Here is a 14,901-nt window from a genome sequence, read left to right as displayed (position 1 = left end):
GAGTACCACTTTCTTGGCATCATCCTTGCCCCCAGCTGGAAGGGAGAAGTTGACTGATACTCAAGGCTCTTTAATCTCATTGACAAATATATAAAAAGATACAGTATATTGGAAGTTGAAGCTAGAAATATTCAAAATGAAAACAATGTGCACATTTTTAACTGTGAAGGTAGTAAACTATTTTAATACATTGCCAAAGGATGTGGTTAATTCTCCATCACTACAAGTTAAACAACACTGAATGTAGGTCTAAAAGATGGGTGCTCTAGCTCAGCTACAACTTATTCAGGAATCACTTGGTGATATTCTATGCCTCATGTTATGTACTGACTAGATGATTTTAAAGGTCTCTTCTAGCCAGGGCTCATCAAAAATTTTAAGACTGAACAGTTTTCTGTCAGAAAATGATGATGCAACAAAACTTAACATTTGGCAGGAACTTGTAAATTCCATCAAAATCTTTATGAGAAATTATCAAAATGGTTCATTGCAATATGGCCGAAATGTTTCATTTTGACTTTCTCATTTCAACTTTTATGGTATATTATGTTATAATTTGTAATAATGTAACTAGTTTGAAAACGAGAATCATGCACCCTGTCTGGAACACATGTCTGTTAGGGCCATGCTGTGCGGGACAGGGGAGTAGCTGGTAGCATTCTCAAGGTTGCTAGGTTGGAATTTTTCTGGGCGGCTGAAGGGTAAGGGAAGACTAGATGCTCTCTAAATTCCCATCAGGCCACCCAGGCAGTATAGGACAGAATTTAGTTCTAACCATAAAACATTTTACATCTGTGTCTATGTCTTAATGTTTTCACAGAAAAGAAGGGTTGACTGCCACAACATGGATTGCTGCATTGTTTGTTTTACATCATACGTTTCTTAACATAACAGTAAATGAATCCATGGCGATGACAGTTCACTGTGTCTTATTTATAGTAACATTGCCCATGTCAGGCAAGGAAGAATAAGATGACAATGCATAGAGCTTCCCTGTTTGGAGTCTATGCAGAGAGGCAGCCTGCAGATGTTTTATTGCTTTAGCAATAACACATCTTTATATTTATGAGGATAGTGTCAACAACATGTGGTGCAAAGATGGGGTGACATAGTGCCTGGTTACTTTATGCTTTGCTATGTAGATGAAAATAGTATTATATACTGCAAAACTAGTAAATTGTTAAGGAATGTGTATGTAGTGACCTGTATGTCTACAATGTTTTTTTCCCTAGATATAAAGGCCTCAAAGATATGAAGGACAAGAATATGCTCTGAGGACAGGTGAACTCCCTGTGACACATTCACCAATGATATAAGCCCACAGAATTTGGTTCAGTTTTGTTAAGAACCAGGGAGAACCATCTCTCAAAACTGAGCAAAACTCAAAACTTTATTTAGACTGGAGGCTTCTGCACTGACTGGTCTGAAAGGACAGAATTACCTAAATAGCATGAGAAAGGTTGCTGTCATGACCTTTCACTCCAGTGGGGCCAGAGTTTCACCCATGATTTTACAGCAAGGAAGTTCTAGAAATTGCTCACAAAAATCCTGTTTGGGGTTTTTTTAGCCTGGTGTTGAGACCAAACAATTTCAAAGAAATTCAGATAAGTTTGGAGGTTTATCAGATCCAGCCTAACTCCACAAACCTTCAAAAGTTCATTCACCATTAACAGGTTACCCTCATGGAAGGTCTGTGAACAAAGAGTTTACCAAGTTTTCAATCATTGCTGTATTTTAAAGGGGCACTAACAAAAATATTGTGGTTAAAATGAAACCAATATCAATGATTTATTATTGGTTAAGTAAAGGCCTTGTGCTCTGCAAGACAAAAAGGGGATATATAGTCTTTGTTCTAATGGACTTTACCATCCAAATGATCTATAATTGTCTACTGCAGTAATTATGCGGTACTATTCCTTGATAATGCTTTCAATCAAAATGCCATAGCTGTGACTTGAATGACTCTCTGCTCCTTTTTTTGTGTGCGAGTAGACAGAGAATATGACTTCCCTGTACATTTTTAAACCCTGTCTACTCATTAGAATGGAATAGTCGGGAAGTACAGCTAGGGCACAACACTGATAAAAATAAACCACTGCTCACTGTAAGGTTACCCTGTGAGCAAGCTGATTTTTTTACATGTTGCAGCCTTCAGCTAGGAGCTCAAATAGTCTTTCTGGTATCAGAATAATAGTATAAAGAAAAGGATATTATTGTTATTGTAGGTTACATATTGGGCCTGACCATGTTGACAGGGACTCTTTAGAGTTGTTAGGTACAATGCAGAAAAAAGCCAACTTCAATTTGCCTTACATTTTAAGCATACTTCTGTATATTGTCTATTCTGTTGGTATTAGTGTAGCCAGTAATCTATTTTCTACCATACAAATGATGTGTTACATTTATCAGGATGTAAGCCAGCAGGATAGCTCAGCATGACTGCATCATGTATAACATTATTCATAAACCTTCCTGATAATTCTAGAGAGGTTAGCAGGCCAGTACCAAAGCCAACACACAGACTTCCAGTGAGGGCCAATGTCATTTTGAAAGGTGATGAAGTAGAACATGGAGACAGCACTCTTGAAACCCTCCTGGGAAGATGGAAAGCTTTATTTAAGCAAACTGCATTGCAAGGTACACAGTGTTTTTACTAATCCAATCCAGACCATAGCATCTTAAAGGGGATTTTTACTTATATTTTGAGATGCCTCAGTTTAGATGTGCTTGGGAAGAGGGTATGAATTAGGTCAGGGAGAGGGGAATCTCTTGCATCAAAAGTTATCTTAACCGCTTGCATTAAAAGTAATCTTTAAAAAGTCTGGACATTTTAACCATAGACAGTGTGATTTACTTTGCCTTTGATCTATTCAACAGGTAAAGACAAGTATTATCATTGTACTAAGAAAAGTCTGGCCAAATATATAATCACATCCATATACAGAGGAGAGAGAGAGAGAGAGAGAGAAAAATGGGATTTAAATCCTTATTCTCCGGCTGTATTTTTCTAGCTGTGAGAGGTTAGAGAGAAATTTCCCCTGTGGGACAGGTTATTCTATAGTTGTCCACTACAAGTTTTCTTGAAACTTCCTGTCTAGTATCAAGCACTGGACATTGCCAGTGAAGTAAATGGAGCACTGATCTGGTGTGGTATTACCTATATTCCCATATTTCTTTAAATCCAGTAAAATGCTGGGGCCTCATTCTCTACTTCATTTCATCTGTTGAAGTCAATGGAATTACAGTAAGGAATAGGAAATAAAGCTCGTATAATGGAGTAGAAAAATCAAGCTCTTCACTGAAACCAAAATGTGTGTCTAAAACTCCACCCAGTGGCACTGTGTTTCTCATTACTTCTGGCACACAAGAGTGGAGGTAGTGTCCAATAAAAGTATTCCTGGAGAAATTATCATAATCTTCCTTGTATATGGTCTGACTGTTCTTGTGCTGAATCTGCTAACTCTTGTCTGCTTAAACATTTGTCTGCTTAAACAAACTTCACTTGGTTTACCTATTCCTGTGTAATGCCTAGATTGGCAAGTCTGCTATGTCTATACTCATTTCTCTGATTCTCCTTTTTCCTCCGGCAGTTGCATACTAAATGAGATAGCAGGCAATCAATTATGGGCATCAGTAACCCTGCATCCCCCTCAAAAAAGGTTTAAAGTGAAAGCACTGAAAGCAAGGAACATTCTCAAAATGTAACACATTATTTTAAAATGTCTTGTGGAAGAATAAGTTGCACTGACATAAACAATCATTTATATTTACAGTTATTGGGAAACCACAATATTAAGGACTTGTCTATACAATGAGTTAGTGCGTGAGTATAGTGAGTATAGTGCTTTGCTATAGGTTCACACCCTAGCTTGCTGTGTACTAACTCACCATGTAGATGAGCCTTCAGTTATTACATTTCACAAGATCATCCAATATGTACTATATGATTGTGGAACAAATTGCAGTGGGTGCTGTATATGTACATAGTAAGAGACTCTCCCTGTTCAAAAGAGCTTAGAATCTAAAAAGACAAGATAGATAAAGAAAGGAGAGGTTACTTTGTATAGTGACTGGAGTTCTTGGAGATATTTATCCCTATAGGTACTCCACTTCTATGGTTGCCAATTTTGGTTGGACGTATTTCTGGAGTTTTCATTACATGACATAATCTTTAATTAAACATTCATCTTTAATTCCTGGAGACTCCAGGGCAATCCAGGAGGGTTGGCAACCCTATCCACTTCAGACACGCATTCACTCCATGCACCTTTGATCAGAGATTTTTTGTTTCAGTGCCCATTTGGTTTGCTAATGTGCTATTATGGTATATGTGTATACCAAGGGTATATAGAGCAGCATGGATGAACTTTCCTCATTTCCTTATCTACTGCAAAGTCCCATGACCCACGACTCCGAGGCAGAAGGGAAGGAGGGCTAGTAGCGGAGCACACATAGGGACAAACATCTTGAAAAAATTCCAGTTACTGTACAAGGTAAGTAAACTCTTTGTAACATTACCCAGGGTATAATCTGGACTGCTGAACAGCTGTTTCCCCTCAGTTCTCCAGCCTTTTACACTGCTTTGCTGTGAGAGCAACCACTCCTGATCTGCTCCGCAAACAGCCTCTAGCATGTAAATTACTCCCAGCTGAATTATATGAATGCTCTAGTCAGACACTGCTGAATTATATTGCAGAGTGACAACAGAAAATTCCAAGTCACAGACTTGTCACCAGAAATGTAAATCTTGCAGTACACAGCTCTTTTCTTTTGGATAATACAAGCTCATTGAAAGTCTGTCATTTCATTAATAAAAGAAGATATGCACAAACCCTGATATCTCAAATGGAGGTTCCCAAACATTTGAATTCAAACACACTGGTTTAGATAAAACAATTAAACAAGTTTATTAACTAAAAAAAGATAGATTTTAAGTGATTACAGGTAATGAGGCATAAAAGTCCGAATTGGTGACAAAGAAAATAAAAGGTAAAACACAACTAACATGTAATTTAACAAGCTAAGTGAATTCAAAGTGAAATGTCTCTCTCACCACATGCTTTTGCAGTCTCGCTGGTTGGAATCCTTTCAACCAAGACTGTCTCTTTGCCTTTCATGTATTGTGGCTGTTGTGAGCAGAGAGAAAGGTAGGAGTATTTTGGGGCCTCTCTTCCCATTTCTCATAGTTCTCTTTTCCCTTTGAAGATCATCTTCAGCTGGGGTTCAGGAGACAGGTTGTCTGAGAGATGGGAAACTGCAGCTGTTTTCTTTGCCAATATGTAAATTTCTTGCTCACATCCTTCTTCCTGCCAAAGAATGGCCACTTAACCAAGGGATAGTCCATTTGATTTTGTTGACATCTGGCTGAGGTGTTGGCTAGCTTTTTGTCTCTAGGGAACTGGTCTGAAGCTGTTCTCCAGACTTGGAACATATCTTATACAGCAGAATTTTACAACTTTCTATACAATGTTACCACACATATTTTACCAGGACAATAATGTTCAGCAGATTCTGAGTTTTCAAATGATACCTCACAAGGCATACTTTATACAAAAAGTATCATAGGCTTGTAAAAAGGGTGAACATAGGAGTAAAGACTGTCACACTCTCCTTTTTTATGCCCTTTTTTTATGCAAGGCCCCTATAGGAGCTCCACTTCAAGTGATTCATGAGCAGTACTCTCTGAAAGAGATGGGAGCTTTGAAGCCAGATCTAAGAGTGACAACAGAACTGCAGTATCAAAAGCAGCATCTGCCTTAGAAGCGTGCACTAAAACATAGTGTTTGGGAAGATGTGAACGGAAGCCCAAGTGGCACCTCTGCAAATTTCTGCAATTGGTATGTCTTTTAACAGTGCCATGAATGTAGACTGACATCTAGTAGAATAGGCTATTATTGTAGGAGGGTGCTGAACTTTAACAGTCTCATAGCAAGAGAAGATGCATCCCAAATCCCACTTTGATAGTCTTTGGATGAAAATTGTGGATCCTTTAGTTCTGTCCACAAAAGCAACAGTCTGAGAGACTTTCTAATTGGTTTGGTTCTGTCCAAATAGAAGGCTAATGCTCTTCTAACATCTCAGTTATGGAGGGTGGCTTCCTCCTTGTTTTGATGTGGGTTAGGGAAGAAAGATGACCTGACTGATATGGAATTCTGAGGATATTTTAGGTTAAAACTTGGGATGTGGCTAAAGGAAATCTTTCCACTTGTAGAAACCTGTAAAGCGGGGAATGTGCCACTAATGGCCCTGGTTCTTCAATTCATTGGGCAGAGGTTACAGGCACTAAAAAGGCCATCTTCATAAGCAAGTGTAGATAGGAGCACTTTTCTAGTGGCTCAAAGTTTGGTTTCATGAAACAATTGTGGACCAAATTTAAATCCCACATTGTGGTGGGTTTTCTGTTTTGTGGGAAAAGGTTAATCAACCCTTTAATGAACCTGGAAGTCTTGGAGTGGGCAAATGCTGAAAACTCCTCCACGGAGAATGGAAGATTATGATAACCTCTAAATGAACCTTAATGGAATTTAGAGGAAATCTAGGCTTCTTCAAATTCAACAGGTAATCTACATTAGCTCAGAGGGAAGAACAGACAGGAAAGACTTGTTGTTGTTGTATACATCAATGCCAAAATCTCTTCCATTTTTGCAGATAAGTCTTCATGGTGGAGTCCTTTCTGCTGTTTAACAAAACCTGTGGCACTTCTGTGGAACAGAAAACTTCTGTCCCAGAGGACCATTAGGAAAAAAACCTCTGAGCTGCAGAATGTTCACATCAGGGTAGAGAACCCTACCTGAGTCCTGATTTAACAAGTAGGGAATAATTGGAAGTTGTAATGCTAGGTAAGAAGTGAGATGAATCAAGCCAAGGGTTGATTCAGAGCTGTTTGACAATACTGAGCCTGGGATCCCATGACAGCAATCTTGAACTCATGGCGTGAGTAGGGTTTACAACCAAAGAGATCTAGACATTTCATCTTTATCATGATGTTGCTTTAGAATGATGTTGCCTGCCACACTTGTTGATGGCATCAGCAACCAAATAGTTTGAATTTTTATTTACACACCCTCCACCAGAGTAGTTAGCTGGAACATAAGAGCTTTTGGTTGTCTCTTTTACATGCTGGGAGTATGGTGGCTGGGGTTTGCCAGATAGCTTTGGCAGGTTCAAGCACGGCTTTGTTCATATATATGGCCACTCTTCTTGAACCTTCTCTAAAAGGATCTGAAGTGATTTGGTGATCCTTTTCATAAGCTCCTGAAATTGTATAAAAATCATCTGCACAACAACTGAGGGAAGGGGGCATCACAGTCTCATCTGGTAAGTATAAGGAGATATGAGTTTGTGGTGTTACTTCTTTATCAGCTCTCACCTCTTGTCCCTTGAAAGACTCATCTTGGTTTGAGATTGTTGATGAATAGGTCTAGCAGGAGACTGTTTCCTGTGGTGACCCCATATGTAGTTGGGAGCTCTACAAAACTGTTGACAATAAGCACCCTATGGGCCCCAGTATGGCCACTGAGGGGTCCATAAGGAACGGGAGGGGCAACCAGTGTTGCTCATACCAGGACAGATAATCAAGATCATGAGTCTGTCTGGGTCTAGAAGTCTCTCAGAAAAAATGTCTGAAGAGATGGCTGTAGGCTGATAACAAGGTGATCCCTGTACTGAAATATGAGAGTCAAAGAGATGTCCTCAGCCTAGTCCTAGGGGGAAGCAGACAGTGGTGGCATTGATTGTCTGTCCCTTTTTGACAATACTGGTGAGAAAGGAAGTACCAGAGAATGGAATGGTTTAATGGCCTAGAACTTTCCGGTACCAATAGACTTTTTCTGGATCTACTCTTGAACGCTGAACAGATTTTGCACTTAGATGGGATGTGCATATCTCCCAAACAATGGATGCAACAAGAATAGGTTGTCACAGACCAGGATAGGTTCCTGAGAAGGGAAGCAGCAGTTGAATCCAAAGGTCCCAGGCATATTCTGGGGAAACAACTCCTGAGAGGTGGACCTGTCACACAAATGGTAAGATGGGGATGGGAGGAGTAACAGGGTTGTCTAACTAAATAAAAAACCCTTGAAAAAATAAAATGAAGAATATTAAAAATAAAACTAGAACCATAGTAGACTAAAACCAAAACAAACAGTAGAAGTAAGCTATGCATGGAGAAATCTAGAAATGGGCACCATAATATACTCTGTTTCAGGCCAAGGTGGTCAAGAAAGAACTGAAGGAGGTTTGTTTGTGCTGATCTATGTTCCATTGCTAAGGGGAATGAGGGTACCAAGGGTATATGTGCAGAGCAAATGGGCACGGCCACTGAAAATTCCTGATCAAAGGTGTACGGGGCATATACGTACCTGAAATGGAGCACCCACTGGGACATTATTCGAAAAAGTAGTATTATACCCATTTTATTGATGGGGAATGGAGGCACAGAAAAATTAAGTGGGACTAGTCATGTACTGAAATAGAAACTTGTGCATAAGTGATTGCAGGATCGGGACCTAAATGACTTGTCCAGAGTCACACAAGTGACAGAACTAGAAATTAAACCCAGATCTCCTGAGTCCCAATCCAGGGCCTTAACTACATAGAGCCATGAGAATGATTAGAGGACTGGAAAACATGCTTTATAGTGATAGACTCAAGGAACTCAATCTGTTTAGGATAACAAAGAGAAGGTTAAAAGGTGACTTGATCAGAGTCTGTAAGTACCTACGTAAGGAACAGAAATTTAATAATGGACTCCTCACTCTAGCAGACTGGAAGTTGAAGCTAGACACATTCAGACTGGAAATAGGGTGCACATTTTTAACAGTGAAAGTAATTAACTATTGGAACAATTTAGTCAGTGTCACGGTGGACTCTCTGTCCCTGGCAATTTTTAAATCAAGATTGGATGTTTTTCTAAAAGATCTGCCATAGTTCAAACAGGAATTAATTCAGGGCAGTTCTATGGCTTCTGTTATACAGAAGGCCGGACTGAATGAGCACAGTGGCCCTTCTGGCTTTAGAATCTATGAACCACAACACCATCCTTCCTTTCAGCTACTAAAAGAGTCGGTGACAGAACCCAGAAGTCCTCACTCCAGGTCCCCGCTTTAATCACTAGACCACATTCCTTCCTATTTTTCTGTTTGCCCCATACAGCAATGTTTCTAAAGGGAGACAATACAATTTAAATGTTGCTTTTCAACACATTCTTTATTTCCATATACAAACTCAGACTATTTCATCATGTCACAGACTATTTCATCATGAATGTCAGTGTAGCCACCCAAAGGTCAAGTCAAGTCAAGTTTATTTACTGCCACACATGCCTTGCACCCTGACACATTGTTAAGATACATAAATAAAGAAAGAACATTAAATACACAAGACATCACATAAATGACTGTCCCTTGCACATTCTAAATAAATACTTGCAGCTAAGCAGATAATGGCAATACAATTATTTGTTCAGTCAATTAAAAGTGAAATTAAAACATACATATTTCCAATTTTATAAATCTATGAAACTCATTTAGTCAATGCTCAATTCAATTCAACTTCTTCTCTATCAAAAATGTATGCACAAATAATTATTAGATTTGATAAATTGCCAACATTCACAACAAATACTATTGACAATGAATTATTTGACCATTTCTGCAAAGGCATCAAAATTAGCAATCATTTCTTTATAATAATGCACTCTCAGGGGCATCTTTTCCTTTCTCCACCATCATCAGTTTCCTCTCCTTCTATCTTCCAATAGTTTGTTGCCATTGCTCATTATGTGATCCATCTAATTTTGTAGATTCATAGATTTTAAGGCTGGAAGGGACCATTGTGATAATCTAATCTGAACTCATGTATAACACAGATCATAGGACTTCCCTGAATTAAGCCTGCTTCAAGTCCAATCATTGTGGTTGAACTTCAGCATATCTACTAGAAAAACATCCAATCTTGATTTAAGGATTTTCAGTAACACAGAATCCACCACAACCTTTGGTAAATTGTCCCAATGGTTAATACTCCTCACTGTTAAAAATGTGCACCGTATTTCTAATCTGAATTTGTCTAGCTTCAGCTTTCAGCCATTGGATCTTATTATACCTTTGTCTGTTAGATTAAAGAGCCCTCATTTCTGTTCCCCTTGTAGGTACTTGCAGACTGTGATCAAGTCACCCCTTAAGATAAACTAAAGAAATTGAGCTACTGGAGTGTCTCAGTATAAGGAATTTTTCCAATCCTTTAATCATCGTTGTATCTCTACTCCAGTTTTCAGCATCCTTCTTGAATTGTGGACACCAAAAACGGACACAGTATTTCAACAATGATTGCACCAGTGTCAAATACAGAGATATAAGAACCTCCACACTGCTAGTGAATATTCCTCTGTTTATTTATACAAGGATTGCTCAGCTCTTTTGACCACAGCATCTCACTGGGCGCTCATATTCAGCTGATTATTTCTGAGGACAGCCAAGTCCTTTTCAGAGTCACTTTTTCCCAGAGAGAGTCTCCCATCCAGTAAGTATGCCTGCATTCTTTGCTCCTAAATGTACACCCTGACATTTGGCTGCATCAAAACACATATTGTTTGATTATGCCCAGCTTACCTATCATACCAGATCAGTCTGTTTCAGTGACATTTCCTCCTCATTATTTACCGCTTCCCCCAATCCTTGTGTCATCCACAACCGATATCAGTAACAAATTTATGTTTTCTGCCCAGTCATCGATAAAAATGTTAAACAGTGTTGTGCCAAGAACTGATCGATGCGTGACCCAACTAGAAACATCCATTCAATGATTATTCCCTATATACTGTTACATTTTGAGATCTATCAGTTAGCCAATTTTTAATTTATTTAATGTGTGACATATTTATTTTGCATTGTTCTTGTTTTACAATTAAAATATAATGCAATACCAAGAAAAATGCCTTACAGAGGTCTAAGTATACTACATCAGTGTTTTCAATCAATCTTGTAATCTTATCCAAAAATGATATCAAATTAGTTTGATAAAATCTAATTCCCATAAACCCATATTGATTGACATTAATTATATGACCTCTTTTAATACTTTATTAATTGAGTCCCATATCAGCTGTTCCATTATTTTGTCCAAGGTTGATGTCAGGCTGATGGGCCTATAAGTTACCCTGGTCATCCGACTTACCCTTTTAAAATATTGGCATAACATTAGATTTCTTCCAGTCGTCTGGAACTTCTCTGGTGTTCAAGACTTATCGAAAATCAACATTAATAGTCCAGAGAGCTCCTCAACCAACTTTTTAAAAACTCTTGGGTGCAAGTTATCTGCTGATTTAAAAATTTCTAAGTTTAATAGCTATTATTTAAAACCATCCTTAGCTACTATTGAAATGGTCAAGTATTTAATCATCACCATCATCATCATCTCTTTTTCCCAAAAATAGATAATAGAACTATTTATTGAACACGTCTACTTTTTTCTGCATTATTATGGACAATTCTACCATTTCCATCTAGTAATGGACCAGTACCATTGTTAAGATTCCTTTTGTTCCTGACATACTTTAAAAACTCCTTCTTGTTGTCAATTTAGATTTTAGGCTCTTCAGGGCAGGAACCTTTTATTTTATTTTTCTGTGAAATGTCACTCATGCCTCTGGTGCCAGACACATAATAAACTATAACCCTACTGTGCATCCCTGAACAAACCTTAGTTCATTTTTGACTCCATGAACCCAGATGGCTGCTATGACGTGGAGTGCTTCTTGCATGTAACCCCAAAGTTATATTATTTCTTTCACACCCAAATTTAGAGGACTAGCTACTGTCTCCTTATTGCTCTATAGTGTTAAAGAGGGGGCAAAATTCTCCTCAGCTTCTGGACTACAGTCAGATCTCCAATGTACATCCTTCAGTCATTACATATCTAGTGTCCCATTGCTATAAGTAGGAGTTCTGCATACAGAACAGGTACTAACTAAATTGGAGTGCAACACTAAGGATTGAAGAGAAAAATTTAGCCCATAACATGGTAGTTCTTCCACTTCAATATTATAAATGTACTTCGGAAGACTTCTCTTTTCCTTATGCCTTTTCACCCAGTTATGTATATTTAATTGTCTGAAAACTTAAGGGACTACCACACCTTAGTACCATATAGAATTGGTTTTGCTGATTTGCTGATATTTCCTTATGCTTCCCAGTATCTGTCAATCTAGATTTTACTTAGACTTTCCATCTACATGTTTTTGTTTATTCAAGGCTCAGAACAACCATTTGCCCCAGCGGTTTAAAGGAGTAGAATTGGAAAGTATTTGTGGTAAACAGAGAAAGCATTTAAGGGGTTAATAATTTTCTCTCACCTGTTTTTCTCATGAATTTTCAGTATTTCATGTGTCTGCTGCAGAAGTTGTTTTTCCAGCTTGTAAGTAGATAATGAATTTTCCAGCAGCTGAATTTCAAGACGGGATGTTTGATTTAGTACCTTAAGGATAAATAAAAGCGTTAAAACTTGCAATGTTCTAGTATTACCATTCTGAAGACTTGAACAATGAGTTACATGTTTATTCTACTTTATGTCAGCTTGCATGATGTCTAATTGAAATGGTCAGTTCATGTTTTAAAATATGTTTTAAACATGGGGCCAGATCCTGACCTGGTGTAAATTGAAGTCAGTGGAGCTGTGCTGGTAAACACAGGCTGAAGTGCTGGCCCCATATTTGTTGCAGAATAATAATATGCCATTAAAAGGAGGGAAACTGTATACAAAACCTCAGATTAAAGATATACAACACATAAATAGATCATAAGAGTACTTGGACAGCATTTGAACACAGGCCAAACTGTTGCATATGATGTTTTGTAACTAGAGCTTCTATGACAGAATTCCCTCAAGATTTCTCTTTTTGCAATGTTGGCATGCACTCAGTATCTGCATACGTCAGGGTGGACAAACTACGACCCGCGGGCCACTTCTGTACCATGAGATGTTTTAATTTGGCTCTTGAGCTCCCGCCGGGAAGTGGGATCTGGGGTTTGCCCCGCTCCGCGCAGCTCCCAGAAGCAGCAGCATGTCCCCTCTCTGACTCCTATGCATAGGGGCAGCCAGGGGGCTCTACACGCTGCCCCCGCTCCAAGTGCCACCCCCGCAGGTCCCATTGGCTGGGAATCGCAGCCAATGGGAGCTGTAGGGGCGGCTCCTGCAGATGGGGCACGTGCAGAGCTGCATGACCGCGCCTCCGTGTAGGAGCCAGAGGGGAACATGCTGCTGCTTCTGGGAGCTGCTTGAGGTAAGCACCACCCAGAGCCTGCACCCCTGACCCCCTCTCACACTCCAACCCCCTCCCCCAGTCCTGATCCCCCTCCCAGCCTCCGAATCCCTTGGTCCCAGCCTGGAGCACCCTCCTATACCCCAAACCCCTCATCCCTGGCCCCACCCCCTCAGAGCCCATACCCCCAGCCAGAGCCCTCATCCCACCACCCCGCATCCCAATCCCTTGCCCCAGCCCTGATCCCTCTCCTGCACCCCAAACCTCTCATGCACAGCCCCACCCCAGAGCCCTCACCCCCAGCTGGAGACCTCACTCCCTCCCACACCCCAACCCCAATTTTGTGAGCATTCATGGCCCACCATACAATTTCCATGTCTAGATGTGGCCCTTGGGCCAAAAAGTCAATTCGGCTTATGTCAATTCCACTGCATCGTTACACAGATTGTGTAAATAATAGAGGCCCTGATCCTGCAAGTTGTTCCATGCAATTGTCTTTGATTTCACTGGGGCTCTGTGCAGGGTCAAGGATCTGCCCTCATGGAACAATTTACAGATTCAGGCCCTAATGGGTATAATTGAAATGGCAATGACATTTTTAAATGGAAAGTAACAGATTCTAGCAACTCAAGTATATTTTTGCAGCTCAGAAATTAAATGAAAAAGGAAATATTCAGTCAGAATGACAGTAATAATTTCTTACATTGATGTGGCAACTTCCATCCCACCAGGTTCTAAAGCATGTTATCTACAAGAATACATATAAGAGAGGGAAGACCACTGCTGAAATGCAAGCACTGAAATGAATGCAGTGTCAATTTAAAAGTGCACAATAACACTATAAAAAAGATTTTTAGATGGGTAATTGTCAATATCATCATGTGATTCTATGGCAATGCTTCCCCATAGAATCTACCTTACGTGAGAAAGCACAAAGCAGAAGACTCAGTCTAATAATGTCTCCATTTATTTGAAAATTTTAAGACCCATTCTGAGATGCCTTTTCTGCCTTAGTTGGGAGGTACGCCATGGAGAAGTGAAGGTAGGACAAGAAGTCATGGGCTTAATCAACAGCAAGGGAGAGTTAGGTTAGATATTATGAAAAAAATCTAACTATAAGGGTAGCTAAACTGTGGAACAGCTTCCAAGGGAGGTTGTGGAATCCCCCCTCATTGGAGGTTTTTAAGAACAGGTTGGACAAACACCAGTCAGGGATGGGATATGTTTACTTGGTCCTGCCTCTGAGCAGGGGGCTGGACTTATTGCCCTCACAAGGTGTCTTCCAGCCCTATATTTCTAAGATTCTATTATTCTAAGTGGGGCAGAGCCAAGGCTCCACTACTCCCTGCCCTTTCCCACCCATCTGCGTCAGGAGGGAGTAAATGGGCACATAGCACCCACTGCACCCTGAGCAGACCCAAAGTCTAGGTAGCGCATGCAGAGGCATAAGGAAGCATTTCTACACCCCATTGTTCCCCTGCAGACCATGTAGTCCAAAGTCAAAATCTAGACTAGTATTGTTGCAGTTCGATACTAGACTGCTATGTGTAACGCTATATGCAACAGAACAGATTTGCTCCAACATTTTCATGAATCTATACTCCGTTACATAAAAGCTAAGGTCATTTGAGAAGGTGACTTTT

General features: G+C 39.7%; 1 protein-coding gene across 1 annotated transcript in view; it reads right to left on the bottom strand.

Annotated features, from left to right (window-relative positions):
• The window catches only part of ANGPT1 (angiopoietin 1), a 203,668-nt gene that overhangs the window by 84,646 nt on the left and 104,121 nt on the right, over nt 1-14,901 (bottom strand). The window contains exon 3 of the mRNA XM_077808861.1: nt 12,353-12,474. Coding sequence (XP_077664987.1) covers nt 12,353-12,474 — 122 coding nt within the window. The remainder of the gene's footprint in view (nt 1-12,352; nt 12,475-14,901) is intronic.

The sequence above is a fragment of the Eretmochelys imbricata genome, chromosome 2 (assembly GCF_965152235.1).
Source record: "Eretmochelys imbricata isolate rEreImb1 chromosome 2, rEreImb1.hap1, whole genome shotgun sequence".
In the NCBI taxonomy this organism is placed as follows: Eukaryota; Metazoa; Chordata; order Testudines; family Cheloniidae; genus Eretmochelys; species Eretmochelys imbricata.
This window is presented reverse-complemented; position numbering and strand designations above follow the sequence as displayed.